This window comes from Varanus komodoensis, unplaced genomic scaffold, assembly GCF_004798865.1.
Source record: "Varanus komodoensis strain SLA01 unplaced genomic scaffold, ASM479886v1 scaffold44_3, whole genome shotgun sequence".
NCBI classification, from domain to species: Eukaryota; Metazoa; Chordata; class Lepidosauria; order Squamata; family Varanidae; genus Varanus; species Varanus komodoensis.
In genome coordinates this window covers 3,891,457-3,912,337 of record NW_025336010.1, presented here as the reverse complement: position 1 = coordinate 3,912,337, position 20,881 = coordinate 3,891,457, and the positions used below count along the sequence as shown (strand labels likewise).

The following is a 20,881-nucleotide window of genomic DNA, read 5'->3' as shown; positions in this document are numbered from 1 at the left end:
AAGCCGAAAGAGTGGGTTACAGGCAACATTATTCAAATTTCCAAGTATTGTGATCTTTGTGGCATTTTGGCCGCTTGTTGCTGAAATGTGCAGACTTCATTCCAAAGTCAGGGTCAGTGTCTGAGCTTGTTGGATGGCGTGTGCTCATGTGGCAGAAGGAAAAGACTCCAGAGGAATGTGGACTCAGTTTTGGTGTCAATCATTCTTATTACATATTGTGAAACCTGTTACACTTTGATGGACAGTTTAACAAAAAATGTAAAATACAACATCCAGTTAAACCACCTTGAACTGTAACAAACAGCAAACAAACAATGGCTCTTTAAAGGTAACAATTAAGAACTATTTAGATTAGTAGTATAATATGCGCACCACTTCCTAGCCGCTGCTGCAAATATTGCTACCACTTAGCTAATAGTTGCACCAGTATATCTTGCAGAGTTTTCTCTGGGCAGCACAAGTAAACACTGGCTGGAGTTTTCACCTTGGCCTACTTGCAGGGCAGAACCATAAGTAATGTACTAGAAGTTCAGCACCAATGCAGCCCAAACTACATTTCCATTATTTCAAAAGATAAGCATCTCTCCTCTAGATAAGCAGAAGGTATCACCAGAAACCTGAGTTCTGCAAAGGTCCTTTTGACTGGGAGAAAAATCAGCATCTGAAGATGCTGTGCCCTGGAAAGGTGGTTCTTAATTCAAGGATACTGCACTGTAAAATGTATTTCCTGCATAGGTATCCTCTCTTCACTGACATCTTATACTGTTTCTCAAGGCATAGTGACCGATACTCATGTATCCTTCTGTGGATAAGTCATCGTTCCCCAACTTGTCCTGACATTTCTTTGACCAGCTGCCACGCCTTTGTGAGTCTAACCAATGAAATTCAGAGGTACTTTCACACTTAAAAACAGAGAAACAGAGCAAGTCAGAAGGGGTCTCCCGGGCCATCTAGTCTGACCCCTGGCTTCAGCCGGCTCCGCTCATGACATGCCCACCATGTGCACGTCCAGCCTATCCTTGAACACCCGCACTGATGGGGCCTCACCCACCTCCCGTGGAAGCACTTTTACCCTGCCTTTCCTCCTATTGTAAGGAACCCAAGATAGCTAACAAATTCTCCTCCTCACAACAACAACCCTGTGAAGTAGGCCAGACCGAGAGCGTATGACTGACCCAAAGCCACCCAGTGAGTTCCATGGCTGAGTGAGGATTAGAGCACTGCTCTCTCACAGCTATGCCACATCATGGGTGTTTTATTTGACTGAAGTGAATCCAGGGGTCAGTGAGAGCTCTGCCCCAAAACATCACTGGGTTTGCTTTGACACTGCCACCTATTTCAAAATCCTGGCTGCATGTACTGAAACCTGAGTGTAGGCACGGCTCTGATTGTCCACTCTGCTTTTGGACTGTAAATGATTGCTCTGCTCTGTGATGACAGGAGTCGGATGCAGAAGAAAAGAGGGCTTCTGCCCCTAATGGCACTGAACAGTTGTGTCCAAGAGCAGGGAAGTTTGTCATGTAAACTACACCTCCTATTATGCCCTTTTCTGGACAACTATTAAGAGTGCAGGAGCTTTCTCTTCGATTGCATCTGGCCATCTGAAGAGTGTGGGATGGAGGCCAGTTTGCAGCCCAGTAACCATTTTGCATGGGACAGCGAATGGCCACATGCATGCACGACTGGCTGCTCTCCAACTATACAAGTTTTTCAAAATAAGATCAGGCCACCTAGCAGCTTCAGGCTCGGTGGACCAGCATGGGTGTGCGGAGGTGCTTTGCTTCATCTCAAGGGCCAGCTCAAGCTGCACCGCTGCCGAAATTCTTTGTTATGTCCACAGCTATCCTTTCCTCATAGCTGCCGCTCATCACAGCCTGTATCTTCATCACAGCCTTGTGAGGTGGGTTAGACAGAAAGTTAGTGACTTACCCAAAGTCACCCAGGGTTCAAGCCTAGGCATGATTAGAAATTTTTCCTACAATTCCCAACATTCCCCAAGACAGGCTGACTGGGGAATGCTGGGACCTGCAAGACTTTTCTGTCCAAATACACATAAGAGCTTAGAGCTCCAGTGAGCTTCCTGGTCAAGGGAGGTCGTCTTAGCCCATGTAAATGGAAACCGTACTGTTTCATTTTATTATGTTGCTTAAATATCATTACTTCCATGTGCTCAGTTGGTCAATATGAAAGCAGCATCTGTAGTTGTTCAGCAGTCCCTGCAATAGCTATAGATACTTTATTATTACTGCATTATCATCATCATTGAAAGCTGTGTTGGGTTTAAGATATTTTAGCGTATACGGAAGTGTTTCTTAAGTGTTTTTCATGCTTTTTATATACATGATCCAACTTGCACACAAATTAAAGACCACTTCAGGAACGGAACCGCTCTTAACTGGGGGAGTAGGTGCATTGCATGTGGGCTATTGGAACTGTGGGCTATTGCACAGTCTGAACCCAGCCACCAAGCCATGGGTTGCGCGCGGCTGACAAGCCACGGCCTGCTAGCCCAGCGGGATCCAGCCCGCACGCCGCCCCGCACCCGGCGGGAGCGCCTCCACTCCCCGCCGCCAGAGGGCCGCCGAGGCGCGGGCACGTGACACGAGCCGCCCTCCCATCTCCCGCGCGGCGCGGAGAGCCGCCGCTCTCTCCTCGCGTCTCGTCTCGTCACGTCCCGCCCCTCCGGGAAGGGACGCCCTATGCCCAAGCAGCGGGGGCGTGGCGCCCGGTCACGTGCTCCGCAGCGGCCCCGCCCCCTCCTCAGCGCTGGCGGCAGAGCGGACCGGAGGCAGCCCGAGGCAGGAGCGGGCGGGCGCTGCGGCGTCGCCTATGGGGAAGGCGGCCGCGCAGCTGTGCAGCGCCGGCTCCCGCGGGCTGGTCTCCCTGCTCGGCGCCGTCCCCTGCCTGGCCTGCAAGCAGCCGCCGCCGCCGCCGGCGCGGCCGGTGCTGGTCGCCATGAGCCTGACGGTGGCCGCCGCCGCGGTCGAGGGCTCCGCCGCCGTCGCCGTCGCCTCCTCCCTCGGGCCCGGCTCCGACACCTACAAGGGTTGGCTGTTCAAGTGGACCAACTACTTGAAGGGGTACCAGCGCCGCTGGTTCGTGCTGAGCAACGGGCTGCTCAGCTACTACAGGTACCGTGGTAGCCAGGGGCGCCCCCCCCCCCCCCGCGGCGTTGCTTGCTTGCCTGCTGGGCTGGGGAATGGCATAAAAATAAAGGAAGCGGTTCTTGCAGGCGCCTTGCGAGCGGCTGCACGGTGCGGCCAGAGCTGACGTGCTGGGCGGCTGCCGCGGAGACGAAGGTCGCGGAGTTCATCTGGTGCCTTCCTGGTGGTTACATGGGGCTATTGGCCGCGCTGGCTGGGAACACTGGGCCTTGCAGTCCAGGAGGGCGCCAGGTTGGGGAATAGCTGGGGTACTTAGGCAGACAGGAGGGATTCGGTGTATGCTCGACTATTAGAAGCACTGTGGGAATGAGGGCATCCGAAGGGTGGGTGGTGGTCGCTGGGGAGGTGAGGTCAGAGAGACGAGGGACTAGCGGAGTGCGGGGGCTCAGCTGCCTGCAAAGATTGGCTGGAAAACAGGATCGCCTGCACAAAATCTACTTGCAGCAACCAGGTCTACCTGTCTGTGCTTCTTCCCCTCCCTGTAACTCTTTGTTAGGGAATTGTTGTAATCAGGTCAGTGCTACTATGGAGTTGTAAGAGTGGAGGAAAGGGTGTTGCGCAGTGACAGTGAGCCACGTGGTGATGGATCCTCCTTTGGCTACTCTGAGTGCAGCTTGGATGGCTGCACAGCTAGGCAGCAGAGTGCTTTAAAGTTTCATGGGGGGGATTCTGCTATCTTTCAAAGTGCTGCAGAGCAGCCAACAAAGAAGTGACAAGTCCCTGTTGCAAGAGGGTTGTAATTTGTGCTTCAGCTGGGGATGGTAGGGTAGCAAAACAAAGAAGGAGAGAAGAATGAATGAGGCAATCCTTGCAAATATGTTTGGACTCAATTCCAGACTTCATTTGTGGGTGTGTTTGTAGCAAAACCAGGCTAACAAGGTTTTGGGGTGAAAGACTACATAGTCAAAAGCACCTGGAGCAAAAATGGTTTGGAAGCCATCAGCCGGAGGCTGTGATCAGTCATTCTTTCCCCTGTCTGTATAGAGCGTGAGGGTGCTTCCAGATGGAGAAGCCCAGATCTATAAATCAAAGGGCATTGTGACCCCTTCTGTCTTAATGCTTTTTGTAATTAAAAAATCAATGACACATTGAACGAACTGGAGAGTTAGAAATGGTTCCTTTCACCCCCAAATACAGTTCTGTGTTCAGGGACACTTAGTTGCATGATAAAAGCCAGTTCCAGAAGCACCCCACTTGTATGCATGCTGAGAGCAGGATTGTACATGGTCAGAGGTAATACTGTGTCTGTTTCCTTCTTAAAGGGAGAACAGTGCTTTTACTCATACTAGTAATGCTACTTGCTATACCTAATCGGGGATTCTTGTACTATAAGAAGGCTCTGGCAAGGGGATTGATGCTTGACAGGTGGTGTGGGAGTTCTGCACTGCAACCTTTCAAGTTGCTGGAAGATCCCTCATGCAATAAAAGCAATGCCAGGAAAGGCTCTTTTACTGCTTCAGACCTAGTTTAACTGTTACATCTACTTTTCTGGGGTCAGGTTAGCTCCATGTGAGTTGAGCCAGAAATGTTGCAAGGCTTGAGAGGGCCTGGGGTAAGGTATTTCCTCTGAGCAGGCTGTCCTTGTCAGTGAACCCGAGTGTGCCTTCATTTCACCTGGGTGGCAGCCACGCCTTCTCTTGCCATGCTAGAGGGAAGCTGCACCATTTCAAATCGCACTGTGCTGTCCCGCTCGTTACAGAGAGTCGAGGTGAGAGAGTTGGACTGGGGACCTGGGAGGTCCAGGTTCTGGTCTCCACTCAGCCCTGAAGCTGCCTGGGTGACTTGGGCCAGTCACTTGTGCTGAGCCTAACCTCCTTCACAGGGTCGTGGTGCCTAGGACAAAATGGAGCATGCTGCCCTGGGTTCCTCACAAGAGGAAAAAAAGTGGGATATAAATGCAATGTAATAGAAAATGCCTTTGATTAACCGCTCCCTGAACCAATCAGAAACTGCTGTTCATGGGGGGTACAAACAAGCAGGTAGCGCTGGGGGTGTGTGTGAGAGGACAGCTCCCTTGAGAGGGAACCCTGGATTGGCTCGTATGTTCCTGATCTGAATGGGCAGAGAGAATGTGACAGTGTGGTGGAGTTGCTGCCCTGGGTGGCTGCTGTGGCTCTTTCCTATGCCCTAGCTGGCTGCTGTGGCCCAAATGCCCAGCCCAAGGGGAGGAGTTGCGGTTGCCTCAGCTGCTTCTCTAAGGATTTGAGGGGGCCCTCCTTCGCCCTGGGGTCCCAGGCCTGCATGTTGGGGTCCAGCCCGAGTGGCACCTCCCAGTCCAGCGTTCTGGGCATTTGGGCAGATGAAGGCACACGAATGACCTCAGTTGCTCAGCCCCCCCCACCGCCTTCTTGGAAAGATTACTGGATTTCGTGTGGTGTCTCCTCTTCCTCACTCCCCATTACAAACAGTCCTTGTGCGTGTGGCACATGTGCCCACACACACACACTCTCTCTTCCTTTGATCTGGACTGATTGCAAGCTCATCTGCTTTCATGCGCTGTCGATTGAATGAAATTAAGGCAATTAAATCAGAAAAGACCAGTTTAAATCAGTCTTCATATTGGAAGATTTATATGTTTTCTCCATAAGTATGTCTATCAACTGGCCTCTATAACATGCTGGTTGCAACTAAATAAAGCCTTTATAAATCCTAAAGATCTATTCCAAACCTTTGGTTAGGTAGTCTACATGCAGAGTACCTGCCTAGAACAGGCAGAATTCTGTTAGTCTCTCCCTTTCCAAGACTGGGAGAAAGTCGCATCAAAACACCTGAACTTATTTTTGAGTAGGCCTGTACATGATTGCACTGTAAGATTGCTCATGACGACTTGCTTCCAAAGAAGTGTGGATGGCATTGTAGTCTTAGCCTTCAAGTAAGGTTGTGGCTAAGTATGCACATGGTTGATGTAACAAAAGCCGAAGTGTTATTCCATGAGATAGAATGGAAAAGACTGCTCCTTGGCAGTCATAATTCTTCACAATTTGAGAATGAACCATAGCAGAGCTCAGGTGACAGGCATTGTACGGGCTTGGTGGATCACCGTGATAAAACACGAAAGGACCCTGTTTTGACTGCTGCCTCTATAATCCAAGGTTTGCGTCTTGTAGGAAGTCCGAATAAGAGAAGTAACTGATTACCTTTTGTTAAATCCTGTATCTTCCCCATGATTTCCCCCTTTTTACGTAGCGAATTTAGGCATGATTCACTCCTAAGAGGTTCAGCATAGGCTGTTTAATAATTTATATTTTGTTCAGATAACCTAGTTTCAAAAGAAAATCTTAAAATGTACGCTTACGGTCACTGAATGATATTTAACAACTAACACACCTTCACAATAGCGGACATGGGCATCACCTGTCCTTACGGCTGCCTCGTGTCAACTTGAACAGTGGTTTAACTAAAAGTCTGCACAAGGCCAGGAAAGGGATTCAGGCTAAGATTGCAGTCGAAGAGCTAACTACTTAAATCTACCCTGTGATCTTTACTGTTTTTCACGTAGGAGCCACTTTGGCTCTAGGCACCATCACAGGTACCATTCTGGGATGTGCAACGGTTGCCTTCTTCACACAAGCCCCCCAACCCTTTTTGGGCGGTGACCACATGCCCCGAGGCTTGGTTGAAGGCCTTTGTGGGCTTCAGCTTCCCATCCCCTCCAGGTTGTCCAAGCAACACCTCACCGGCCACCAGGTGCATTCTAGCCGGCTCACTTGATTCCTGGATTGGGATAGGCTCTTTTCAGTGGGAAAAGAGTGCTCTGCTCAGTCCTGCAACATCTCAGTGATTTCAGCATCGTTCAGTAGAGCAAACAACCCACCGGCACGCTCTTCTACAATAACCACCTGGACTGGTGTGTCACCTTCAGTTTTTATCTGAACCAGCCAACTATATAACATACTGAAGCATCTTTTTTGCGCAAGAGATGCCATAGGACATTTGGATCCCTGTCTCTGCACAGGCACTGTTTTCAGTTTAGTTACTCTTCCTGCATAATTATGTGTTGGAGAGAGACTGTCAAGACCTCTTTCAGACACAACTGCTCCAAAGTGGGTGTTTGATCTAAAACTCTTTGGTTTCTCTGGTAAAACACGCATCATCCAGTGTAATTCATTTTCAGAGTAGTTTTTGAGCGACTCAGTCACTCATTCGCAAACATTCTCAAATATTATAAATAAATAAATAGTGGCCTGTTTCTATGAACTAACATTGTTCTCATAAGGGGCAACACGTATCTGTGCATCCTTTTATAATCTTAGAGCTGAAAGGAATAAATGTTCAGCATTGCTTTCTCAATAACCTTTGTGCTGTGCTTGGTTTCTTCCAGACTGATGGATAGTTTTTGTTCTTGTTTTTTAAATTCAGGTTGGCAATTGCGCTCTTAACTATATTTCAGGTGCTATGGGACAAAACCTTCCATTTATGACCTTCGGACTTACTCTGTGCATTTGGTCTTTAAGGGTCATGAGTTAGGCTCACATAACTGGTACTTTCCTCAGATATCTGGATAAATAGTGCATAAGTAGCAAGTATGAAAACAACTTGAAAATATTATACACAATCCTATTAAAATGGTTCTTTGTGTGGCCAGTGCTTGGTCTTGTTCCGTAGTATTTTCTGTGGTTCACCTCAAGCTGGATTTTGAGGTTCACGTGCTCTGATTCTCTTTCCACAGGTGCGGCAGGTCTTTGTTGCGGAGCAATTTCTTACAGACTTGACTCTTCAAAGGCAGCATGTCCTTTTCCAACAGTGTCTGTCATATCCTAAACTAGGTTGAGATGGGAATCCATAAGGAGGGTGCTCTGGTGCATGGATGGCTGTTGGGGAGCTGGCGCTCACCTGCTGGCAGGTAGCAATAGTAACGTGACCATGGAAATAGTACACTGGAATGAAAACATGCCGGTACTGAAAACATCACTCCTAAGATGTGTGCATAAGCAGCAGAAAGCTTTGAATGAAGAGGCCTAGGAGGAAAGGGAAACCTTAACCTGTTTTTGGAAAACTAGCCAGGGGCGTGCGATACAGACCTTGTGGACTGAGAGTGTTTCACAGCTGGGTGCTGGCACCATAGTGGTTTCTCTTGCTGAGGTCAACTTTGCCTCGCAGAGCAGGGCCCCATCAGAAGATGCATGTCAGAGGAGGTGCTCTCCAAGAGAGGCTGACCTGAAGACCATGTTAAGCTTTAGAGATGGTGGCAGCAGCCGCTCGAATGGAGCAGGCAGCAAAGTGGTTTATAATGAAAGGAAAAGCACATGGCTGGCCTTGAGAAAATCACAGAAGTATCAGAAACAATCTTGTCTTGCTAAATGGATTTTGTGGGCAGAGATGGTTGGTAGGAAAGGCAATTGGCTGGTACTGGCCATCCCGTGACTTGCAAGCTTCGCCCTTGCTGCATTTCTTGGTCAGCTTCGTTGTCACTCTTCTGCCTTGATGCACAGTTTGCCTTCTTCCCCCACCACCGTGCTGAGAACAGTGGACCCTGCCTTACTCACATATTTTGTACCTTCCAGAATTGAGGCTTGGCCAACCCATAGATTCAGTCCTACTTACTGTGGGCCAGTCCAGCACTTAAGGTATTAGGCGCCTCCTAAACTGTGAAATAGCCCCTGGACTTAATAGCATTATAGAAATGTAGAAACAGCACGAGTCAGAAGGGGCCTCCTGGGCCATCTAGTCTGACCTCTGGCACCAGCCGGGTCCGCTCACGACATGCCCACCATGTGGACATTATGGTTCTGTCTCCATTAGTGCAGCATGGAATAGACACGTATCTCCTTACTTGTATGCCCCCAATATCAAGTATTTAGTATTCAACATCTGAAATTTATCACCCTGACCATTAAACCAACACAGTGAAGTCTTTTAAACATCCAGTCTGTGACCTTTGGATATTGTGAGTGATGACATTTTGCAGTGGGTCATAAGGTAACAGCACGAAAGCCAATTTTATTGGTAGTCGCATCCACCCTCTGGACTGTTCCCCCAAATGTGGTTTGAGAGACAGAAAATGGAGTTTGAAGCAGCTCTTGAAAATACATTCATTTCCTTGGGCATTCTTGATTCATAATTGAAAGTGACACTGTTCTGTTCTACTGCTTTTGTTATGCATTATTTGTTTTCTACTGATTTCTGTTAATGTTTTTATATCCATTTGGAATTCCAAAGAGTATAGAAGCTGCTTAAATAGTAAATAAAAGAGCACCTATAAGAACTTTGAAAGTGAGTAACTGAGTCTTGCTTTTTCTCTTTTCCTTTTATGTTGTTTAGAGCAATGGTTCCCAAACCATTTTTGGTCATGGAACCTTTCTGAAGACATTTGCCCCACCGAATCCTAACTCTATCCCTGATTTTTGCTAAGCATTGTGAACCCACAACGTTCTTCCTTCTTTCATCTGCTCTTACTGCCTGAGTGCTTTGCATAACATTGTAGGTTTGGAAGTAAAGAGAAAACCTTTTAAATATAGTGAATTAATAAAGCAGCTATATGGTCAGATCCCAAAGGAATTCTTTTGATTATTCCCAACATTATGCAATAGAGTCCTCAGAACCAAATGACTTGATGCATTTCCTTGTTTGCTGCTTGGATGCCAATGACAATCAAATAGTTGGCCTCATGTGGTTTCATTTTAAAATCTGTTTTCAATTTGATTTTTGAGATTTTTTGCAGAGCCCCTACGAGGCATTTGTGGAACCCTGGGGTTCTACAGAACACAGTTTGGGAACTGCTGGTTTAGTGTATTAACCTGAGGCTGGGGACTGCCCCATTATTAACCTTTGTAAGCTGCTCTGGAGAGCCTATTTTGGCCAAAGAGCAGGGTAAAAATACTGCAAATAAGAATTAACAGCATGCTCGAGCTGGGCATCCTTCAGATGTCTTGGTCTGCAGTTCCCTTCACACCCAGCCAGCAGGATCATTGCTCATACTGTCCGGGGGCAAAGGGAACTGTAGTCCCACACATCTGTGAGGTACCTGGTTGGGGAGTGGTGCCCTGCCCTTTAGAACACCAGCTATTAAGCCCAGCTGCCTCCCACTGAGCGGTCCCCTCAGTGAGGATATCCTGTCTAACCACACCCTGAACTTGGGGAGCTGCTCCTGACACTGCTATGAGTGAGACTAAGCTTTGGGAGAGTAGTGTTGGGCATAACTTTTTGCGACTAGAATAGTATTGCCAGTTGGTTTTAAGTGTCGCCCCCTCCTCTGGGCCATGCTGCAAGGCCGTGCAAAGGTTCAGATTCATCCATTGAACTTTAAATACCTCAACACATCTCAAAGAGCAGACTCTGCTTCCTGTGGCAGCCACAGCTGAATTCTCTCGGTGGTAATGGGGTTGAATGCTGATCTGCTTCGCTGCTGGAGCTGAAGTGCTTTTGGAGGAGTCATCATGAGGTGATTGCACTTGCAGGAGCAAGCAGGGCTTTGCTCCTCGTTCACAGCCAAGGGTGTGTGTGAACTTAAAGGAATGCAAGAGGTGGTGGAGGGCATTGGCATCTTTCTGTTTCTGTTGTGGGATAATGGGAAACTGTAGTCAGTGGATCTTTTCCCTCTGCTGTACGATTCCTGCTACCTTATCACGGATTTTGTGGAATTCTTCCATTTGATTTCACTGCATCTCAGACTTGTCACATGACTAGGGAGGCTTTCTGGGTGAAGACTATCGCTGTTTTCTGTTTTTCCAGGGTTAACAGATTTGTCACTTAGGTTAGTTATACCAGTGGTTTGTGGGTAGGTTCGGGTAATAATCGTGAACATGATTGAGGATTTTTTAAAATGAAAACTGTTTATCCAAATAAAATGTACCAGTTTACCCACAGTCTTTGATAACATCTATTGATGCTTCATATGAAAATCCTCACACAATGCTAGCCTTCATATTGCACCCTGCAGAGTTTCTGATATGTGCCATGCAGAATTGTTCCTGGTCAGCACTTCAGATGCATTGGAAATCAAGTCCCATTACACAGAAAGGAGCCTCAAGCTATCTTTCCTGTGTGAGAGAACAGCTCCTTCTTACTAATCAGATTACCAGCATTAAATGTTGAGGCTGCATACTGGTTTGAGAATGAATTTTCTCTGAACTGGATGATAAATGTAAACAGCTTATTTCCAGAAACTTAGATATTGATGCAAAAGTAACAGGGTAGGTGAGAAGTCTGTATTTCTAGCTAATAGATTCTGGGAGGCACGATCACTGCTAAATCATAACAGCACCTTTTCATTTTCTTTGACTTTCTATTATGTGAACTTAATTCAAGGGTATTTATTTATTTATTTATTTATTTATTTATTTATTTATTTATTAAAACATTTTTATGCCTCCCCATTCGCCGAAGCCTCGGGGCGGCTTACAACATAGATAAAACAAGTTAAAATCCATATAAAATAACATCAGAAAAACATCCTCCAGCTATAAAGAGTTTAGTGCATGGTAAAATAAATTGTTACCAAGGAAATGGGAAGGGATCCTGGTCTCTTCCACCCGGTTATGGAGTAGAACTGGCGGAACACCTGAGCATTGGCTGAGCTTTACTGCCACTCCCCTGAGTGGTTCCATCTCGCTTGCTTCTGTGTTTCACAAGACTTTTCCACCCTGTGGGTCATACTTGAGCAGTGATTTCTTACAGGCTCGAATATGCAATTTATCTGGCAATCTGTGTTTAAATTCTGTCAGTTTATTGTTGGACACTTCCCTGCTTGCTGTTGTTAATTGTTGTAAGTTTTTGATTTTCAGCTCTGTCCCCGGACTGATGGTGTTACTGGGTTTGAGCAGCTCCATATTGAGGTGGGGGGGGGGGCAAAACAAAGGCTGGAGTTGTTGCCCTCCCTGCTTCAGCCCGGCTGCCACTTGTTAGGAGTGTCTCTAGCACAAGGGCATGCGCGATTCGCTCGCACTGCATAATGTGGGTGGGATGAGTAGCAGGGCTTGGAGCTCTGCTTGCCGTCGGAAATAAGGAGCCAGAGAAACTGGCTTTGTGAGGAGTTCCATGCAACTGCCTTAGTTCAAAATAGAGCTGCCAGGCTGCTGACGGGGACGGGGCGTTACGTTCACATGACTCCAGTCCTCCGTCAGCTTCACTGGCTTCCCATTGAAGTCCGGGCCCAATTCAAGGTGTGGGTGATGACCTATAAAGCCCTAAATGGCTTGGGTCCTGGTTACCTGAAGGAGCACTTACATCCATATACGCCCGTCCGCCCGCCCCTTGAGATCTGCGGGAGAGGCCCTTCTCCGGGAACCCTCCGTGAAGGAAATTAGGAGGGTGAGTACTCGGAGGAGGGCTTTCTCTGCGGTGGCGCCCAATCTATGGAATGTGCTCCCCAGAGAGGTCCGCCTGGTGCCGTCGTTATTTGTTTTTCAGCGCCAGGCGAAGACCTTTTTATTTAAACGTCATTTTAATTGTTAATATTATTTGCTTATCTTATCTGGCCAGGGTGACTTATTTTATATTGTTATTTTATATTGTTAATTTGTTGTATATTTTGAATGTGTTATATTTTAATTTTATGTTGTGAGCCACCCCAAGGCTTTGGCGAATGGGGCAGCATAGAAATGTTTTAAATAAATAAAAATAAATAAGAAATCCGCTTTGGGCCACCTGCAGGCCTTGCCGAATTCCTCCAACTGTCTCCGGCCTATTCAGCCAGCATCCTCCAGTGCGGCTATATTTGCTGCAGGAAGAATGTAAGAATGTGCTGTGATCGTATTTATAGCCAGCAAAGTGCCAAATGTTGACAAGCAAGTAACTTTACACATCCTCTACACCATCATACTCGACAGTATCAGCATGTGCGTGTATATTGCGCAGTTCACAGAAAGAACTGTGGAACTGCTTGAGCAAACTGAGAAATTGTGAGATGCCAGTAGGAGAGCCAGCAAAGGCCCGCCTGGGAGCAGTGGCAGATTTCTGGAAAAAGCTGAGGCAGACTTGGGAGGGGGCCCTTTTCAGGGGCTTTATAATGCAGACTGGAGAGGAGGGCTGGGCAGGGGAAGGTGTGAGGGGAGGATTTATGTAGTTATGTTGTACTTTAAGATTGTTATCGTACTTACTGTAGTAGTTTAAATTGTCTTAGTGTATTTTGTGTGGAGCACATTGGGATAAAGTGCTATGTAAAGAATATATTGAATGTTCTTAGTCGATCTGAGGAATGAAACAATTGGTGGAGACCAAGAAATATTGACACTTCTAGGTGGTTGCTTTTCAGACCAGATTTAGACAGGCCATAAAACTGTTAAAATTGTTGAAGGAATTAAGTCACTTGCTGAAATGAATTGATGAAAGAAAGAGAAGCCATGGTAGAAGCAAAGGTGGGACCCTGGGTGCTGATAGATGCTTGGGAGAAACTTCCATTGCTAAGGTTGAGTGTAGACATTTTGATCTGACAAGGAGGACTTGATAAGAGAAACTGGAGATGTAACTTGAAATAAAAGGGCTAAAAATAATAGTTGAAGGAGGAAATTGCTTTAGAGGTGCTTGATGCAATGATTCGGAGATCCATTTGATATAAGTTTATAGTAGTAAAGTTTATCTGAAGTTCTAATAGATCAATTTCATCTGTTATAATCCAATAGAAATGATCAGATTCCTATTTTCTTTTTATATATTTGTATGTATGTATATAAAAATACAAGGTAAAAATAAAAGATACGGAGTAATATTTTGACAAGAAATTTAAGATAATCCTATGTAAATTAGGTTGAATGCATGACTAATCAAATTACTCTTATCAGTGTTAGGGGGCTATACATGCACATTTTCTCCTTGTATATTGTTTGTCCTATAATACAGTCTTTCTGGTTTACTATTTTGAATTTTAAGTAATCAGATTATAGGATGAGCTGTCCAGAGATGAAAGTGATTGGATGGGCTAGAAATATCCCAAATAGATAAAATAAATAAATAGATATGAAATTTCTCAATCTCAGAGATGTGCTTCTGTGTTATTTTAAGAACATGTTGGACTCTGATGTGGACATGGCTGATTTCTTCTGCCAAGATATATTATTTGGGGAAAGCTCTGCTGTTCCTCCTGGTTAAGAATGTTGCACTAGAGTCCAGAATACTGCTATCTTGTCAAAATGGACTTGTTATGTATAGAAGATAATACTTTGGACAATAAACACATTTGTGGAAAATTGACTTTATTTGCTGCATTTTTGGAACAACGAATTTCAAGGTTATACTCAGCCGCATGTTTTGGTATAACAATGTCCCTTCAAGACATTTGGTGGCCATTGACCACAAGGGTCGTTGCTTGACCTGATGTGTTGCTAAGAACCCTGCTCATTCTCCTTTCACGTGACCAGCCCTTGTCTTGTCAGCTGGGAACAACTACTACAAAGGGGCTTTGTATGGGGGCTGAGGGACGTTGCAGAGATATTTGGCAGTTAAATGTCTCATATTGAAATATTTTGGCCTGCCACCTTTGCAATATAATCTTCCCTAGTTTAAATTCTGCATGCTGTTTTTGCTAGTGGTCTGCTTGTAACTGACTAGGCCAGCAAGGTAGATGGCCTTCCAGGAATCTCTTCGCATGATCTAATCAAGAAACAGACATAGGATGGTTGGGGGAATCAAGTGAAATCAGTTCAAAGGCAGCCTCTGAACTGTGAAAGGCTTAACTGCTTGAAAGTTTGCCTTGCCTGAAGTTGTACAAAGAAATGGAACAAGAATAAGTGGCAATGTGTTTGCTTGCAGATAATTCTGGTATTTTGGGAATGCACATCTGGAGAGTGCAGGGTGAGGGCAGAAGTACAGGGCTCTGATTGTTCATTGTGCAGGCCTCCTTTTTTAAAAGCTGTGTTTTCTTTTAGTATATCAGAATTTTGAGGAAAAAGTGTGGCTATGTCAGCTCCTTTGGGTTCCTCACAGTAGGAAAAAAAGAAGGGGAATAAATGCAGTGGCGGTGGTGTGAGAAGGAACAACTCACTGGAGAAGGTCCTGATGCTGGGAGCGATTGACGGCAAAGGAGAAGAGAGGCAGAGGAGGAGGTGGCTGGATGGGGTCCCTGGGGCGGTGGGTGTGGGGTTGGGTGGACTCCGGGGGACGATGGAGGACAGGAGAGCTTGGAGGAATGTTGTCCATGGGGTCGTGGTGGGTCGGGCACGACCTTGCAACTTAACAACAAACGGCGGTGGTGATGATGGTAGTGAAATGGGAAATTAAGTATTTGTTTCCCTATATTGAGTGTGGCGAATGTATAGAACTACAAAGCTGTGCGTTTAGTAACTGTCTGCAACTTCAGTGTGGTGAAATTAGACCTGCCTTGGCAGTCTGTGCAACCTTTTCTCAAAAGGGACTGCCTCACTCCAGGTCACTTACTGGATGTCAGCGAGCACCGTACTCGTGTTGACACAAACCGTTTTGGTGAGTGTGATGATGAATCAGTAATACATGTTTTGTGGCGAATGTTCCTGCCTGAAAAAAACAAAACAAAACAGGGCGAACACTTGTATAATTTTAGTCATGCAGTTTATGTACCCATAAATTAATATAAAAATGTTGCCTTAGCAACTGTAATTATACACTGGGGAATTTTCCTGCAAGATTTCTTGCTTGGTTATCTAACTGTATAAGGGGGCGATCTCAAGGGTCCCAGTCTACAAACATATTTAACCTACTTTTATCCCATGCTTCCCAAATTACTCCTGAGAGGATGCGTCAGAGTTCCTGTTGCGTTGTAGATGAAAATCTTCTGTAGTTCATCATGCCTATAAAACACCTTTGCATGGGAAATTCTTTCATAGGAAAATAGGAAACTCGTTTATAGTGAGTCAGACCATTGGCGATCTCACACAGTGTGGGCTACTTTGGGGTTGGCAACTTGTAGCCCTCCAGATGTTTCAGTCAACTCCCATCAACTCTCACCAGCTGGCGAGAGCTATTTGGAATGGTAGCCAAAATAGCGCACCCCTGGCCTACACCAATTGACAGTCGTTCCCCAGCGTTTTAGAGGGGTTCCGAGGTCGACTGGGGTATGCGACGGATTGAACCTGGTCTCCTTTGCCTGCAACGTGTGTTCCTGCAATTGCCCACTTCAAAATATCCTTGTGATATCGTGATGATATAGGTCGGTGACGGCAGCCTATGGCACGTGAGCCAAGTCGCCTAGCATCGCCCCAGCAGCCATGCACATATTTGGAAAGAGTCATGGTGCCCGGCGACCACGTCACTCATTAGCCGCAACTCGCTGCAAGAGGCGGTGTCCAACAGGTGGCCAGGGGCAGGTGCGACAGCTACGGCAGGTGCGCCAGGAAGGGAGCAGGCGAGCAGTGAGCGGGCGTGCCGAGCGCCAGGACGCTGCCCTCCTCCTGCCTCCTCCTTCTCCTCCTCCTCCTCCTCCTCCTCCTCCCGGCCCGCAGCGTGTGAGCGGCCGCCCAGGCTGCCCTCCTGGCACAGTGGCAGCACCTTGTCGAGCTGGTGGCCGCAGGCGCAGCCACACAGCCGCCTTCCTCCTGCCCGTGCGCCCTCTCCCGGGGCAGGCTCCCGTGCCGGGGGGTGGCGGGGAATCTGGGCGAAGGGAGTGAGCAGTGGGGTCGAGGTGGTGGAGCAGCAGCAGCTGGAGCGAGGAGGAGGAGAGAGGAGTTTCCTGAGGGGAGGGGCCAAAACGAGGAAAAGGGACTGGAACTGCTGCGAAGCGAGAGGAGGGGGCGCGTGGCAGGGACCCCCTCCCCACCCGACCCCACGCGTCAAGGCTTTGCAGCGCCATGGGGTGCCTTGTGGAAGATCCCAACGGAAGCGTGGAAGGGATCAGCAACAGCTTTCTCTCTGTTATTGTGTTTTTCTTTTAAGACAAAAGATGTTAATGTATGAGTTGTTTTTTTTCTGAACCAAAACCTCAGTATTCAGGTTTTATTGCAGTGTTGACACTTTGTGATACATAAGTGGGTTCTAGATTGCAGTGTGGGCACTCGGTCTCTGAAAGGTTCGCCATCACTGATACAGGTGAACGTCTTCTCATTGTTTGTCCAAACAAGTAGCTGAGAGAGACGAATTCCTTACAACTTAGCAAACTGTGCAAGGGATGTTTCTGGCAAGAGGTCTGTTTCTCTTCAGTTCATCTGAAGGTTAGTGCGTGCTTGAGTAGGGTTGGGATGCCAGTTAATTTACTGTGAGTTATTTGGCTACCGTCAGTCCATTAATCCATGTTTCTTCTTGAACTGGTCTGCTGCTTGACTCAGAGTTGCCAGTAGAAACATGCTCTGCACATCCCTTTTGTTTTTAACTGCCTTAAAAATACAAGTGCTGACTGAACCTGGATAAGAGATGAGCACAAGGAGTGTTCAATTAATCATTCATAGTTATGCAAATATAACTAGCTATAGAGATATGAATAATCATTGTCCATGACAATGTTTAAAAATAATGTTACTATTTCACAGGTAATGTTTTCCAGATGGACTGATCTGTTAAATCAGTTGCAAGAAAAACAACCAAGAGTTGAGTGTTTTTCTGGAAGCGGCTTTTGAGGACTATGATCTGCTCCATCGGATGCAGGAAGTATTAGGAGTTTTAGGTTATAAATAGTACATTTGAGGGGAAGAATCATAAATGGTTTAATCATAAATTAAACACAGCAAATACTGATAATGGCAACCACATTAACAGTGGTCATTCACAAAACAGTTGGCGCTGTTAACTTACCTTCGTAATTGGTATAAAATGGTTAAGTATCTTTTCTATTGCAATAAAACCAATGCTTTGAGAATATTTGTTCAAATCTCTGCTTTTATGAGTCTTGAGATAGTTCTTGTTTGATACCTAGAATAATCTTTTATATACACTGCTATTCCCAATCCTTTTGACAATGAGTTATTGCTGTTTATTATGTAATGCAAATTACCCTGGAAATGTTTACTAAAGGGTGGTTTATAAATTAATTGTAGATCGAATGATGGGATTTGCAATAGCTGTGCCAGTTGCTTCTGGGTTTACGAGAACTGATAGTGTTGATTGCACTTTGTGGCTGTGATCGGCTGTGGTTTGGTGCTTTGATTTTGTTTACTTTTTGCCTTTGTGTTCTCTGCAGGATTTAGACTAGAAGTTTGGCAAAATTCATGCATTTACAAGTGTTTGCGCCAAGACAGATTTCCGGTTCTTTCCAGCTGCATATTGTGCCTGGGAATAAGTTGTCAATTATCTCTGGAAGATGGTGTTTAAAGTGTTGCAAAAGCAGTGGAATCCCTCTTTATTCTGCTTATATAATGCCGAGTGAAAGGCTTAACACACTTAACATTGAAAATGTTCTTAAGCACCGGCTGCCTGGATTTCAAGGCACATACATGTGTGTCCTACTGTGTTCCCGTTGAGCCACGTCGTGTCTGCTCAGCAGGCCTTTGGGATGAGGCCTTTGCAGGCTCGCCTTCCTGTTTTCTGCACTGCCAGAAACCAGAATCAATACTCTGATTGAATTTGGCAGCTCTTGTCTTGTTTGGAAACAAACTGTGCTGTTGAGTTCCAAATTATCATGCTGAGGTTTCATTCCAAAGCGCGTGCGGAAGCGGGAGCGCATCAGGAAAGGTTCTTCATGTCCCCTGTGTGTAAGCTGCCAAAGCTCAGCTCATGGGAATAATACAGGTGGAATTGACCTCAAGCTGCAGAGATGAAAGGGCCGTGCCCCTGCGCTAAGTAAAAATGGGCATCACCGATGTGCAGAACTCATGAGATGTAAAAGCCGGTAGCCTCTTAAAAACAAAGGAGATCTGACATTTCAGGTTACAGATCTAAAAAGGCTGACCCAGTTGAGTCACTTAACTATTTGTAAATATTTCTGGGGCAAAATAGGTTTCCTACCTCTTTCTCCAATTGATCAGTCTTGCTATTTATTGCAAAGCTTGGATTCATGTGAAACTTTAAGAAGATAGTGTGCAAATGTAGTGCGGGTGTAGAGGTGAGCAGAGTGTACCTGACCAGTGTTGTCACCTTCGCTTTGCAGGTGGCAGGAGTTACTTTTATCTGCTTAATGTCATCAGTGTGAATGCTGTTCTACACAGAACAAAAGGACCCTTCCCTGCTCCAAGAAGCTCACAGTTTATAACTTGACAAGAAAGAAAGGGGATGGAAGTTGAGGGACAGTTACAAATGCTTAGGTTCAGGCGTGCGAGGGGGACTATCCCAAAGGAGTCAGGAAGCTTTTGAATAGATTTTTGAAAGACAGGGAGAGGTGACTTTGCCCCATGTTCTGGGAGCTTAATGACCACGTCTTCTGTGAATGATAAACCAGAATTTACTCACAGACTCTGGGCCAAGAGTAGCATATTGACAGATTTCTTGATAATTTACAAGCTAGGATTACCAAGCAGAATTTGTTCTTGGCTTACCAATTCTGGCTTGGGCTTGGAACAACAAGCCAGGATCTCCAGATGGCATATTAAATAAACACTTCCTGTTTTGCTTAGTGGCCTTGCCTTGTGAGGATTGAGCTGGCGACACGCACCATCATATGGACTGTTAGTGGAAAGCAAGCTTCTCAGCAGTCCCAGCTTAAAGTTCGGTGTCAGGGCAACCTGTGTTTCACAGTTTGCACTGAATGAGTTACAAGGTCTGCAGTAAATGAAACGTCTATTTAATCTTGTCAGATTCAGGATGAGACTGCTGGCCGTCTGCGTTACAAAGGCCTGTAAGATCTAGTTATCGAACAGCGAAATACCCACACTTGTATCTGTAGATAACCTCCTGGTAATGCAGGTATTGACAGGGCTGTATCACAACACAAAGGCATGTCAGCGGAGTTGGGTGTTTTTGTACTGCCTTGCGGGATCACAGAGTACATTTTTATGGGCTGCTGGCAGAACACCAGCACTTAAGTCATTTGTGCTTGCTAAGTGTTGCTGCCTTCAGTGCTGCAACCTGAAATTCCTTTAAAAAGAAAAAAGAAAACCGAATCCCTGATCAGGTGATACTTTCATTAGAACTGGACAGAAATGCACAAGATGGAGAGTGCGAGCCCAAGGTCTCCCGGGGCATGAAATGGTGCTTGAATGGATTAGGCTGGGGCAGGGAGCGGTGCCCTTCTTGATGCCTTTCCATTCCTTATGCCACAGCCTGTGGATGGGCTGATGGGAGTTATAGTCTGGTTCATAGAAACGTAGAAAACAGAGCGAGTCAGAAGGGGTCTCCTGGGCCATCTAGTCTGACCTCCGGCACCAACCGGCTCCGCTCACGACGTGCCCACCATGTGGACATCCAGCCTATCCTTGAGCACCCGCACCAATGGGGCCTCAACCACCTCCCGGGGAAGCCAATTCCACACCCTCAGGGTCCTGACTGTCAGGAAGTGCTTCCTGGCATCCAAACGAAACCTTGGCTCCCTGAGCTTTGTTCCGTTGGAGCGCGTCCTGCCTTCCTCTGCAGGGGGAGAACAGGTCTCTACCCATCTGCATGTGACATCTCCTCACATACCTGTATGTCGCCAACAGATCCCCTCGGAGTCCCCTCTTCTCCAGGCTGAAGAGACCCAGTTCCCTCAGTCTCGCCTCATACGGCATCCCCTGCAAACCGGCCACCAACCTTGTGGCCCTCCGCTGCACTGACTCCAACCTGGCTATATCCTTCCTGTAATGAGGGGCCCAAAACTGAGCACAATACTCCAGTTGCGGGCGCACCAGAGTCGTATAGAGTGGTAGTAATACCTCTCTTGATCTAGAAGCCACACTTCTGGCTATGCAACCAAGGGTGGCGTTCGCCCTCTTGACCACTGCATCACACGGCTGACTCATGTTTAGCCTGCA

General features: G+C 46.5%; 1 protein-coding gene across 2 annotated transcripts in view; it reads left to right on the top strand.

Annotated features, from left to right (window-relative positions):
* The first annotated feature begins 2,829 nt into the window (after window positions 1–2,829).
* OSBP2 (oxysterol binding protein 2) overlaps window positions 2,830–20,881 on the top strand; it is a 137,167-nt gene continuing 119,115 nt past the window's right edge. For both annotated transcript variants that reach the window (XR_006416086.1, XM_044444239.1), the window contains exon 1: window positions 2,830–3,131. Coding sequence is in view for 1 of the 2 variants with exons in the window: in XM_044444239.1 (XP_044300174.1) it covers window positions 2,830–3,131 (302 nt within the window). In the remaining variant the exon portion in view is untranslated. The remainder of the gene's footprint in view (window positions 3,132–20,881) is intronic.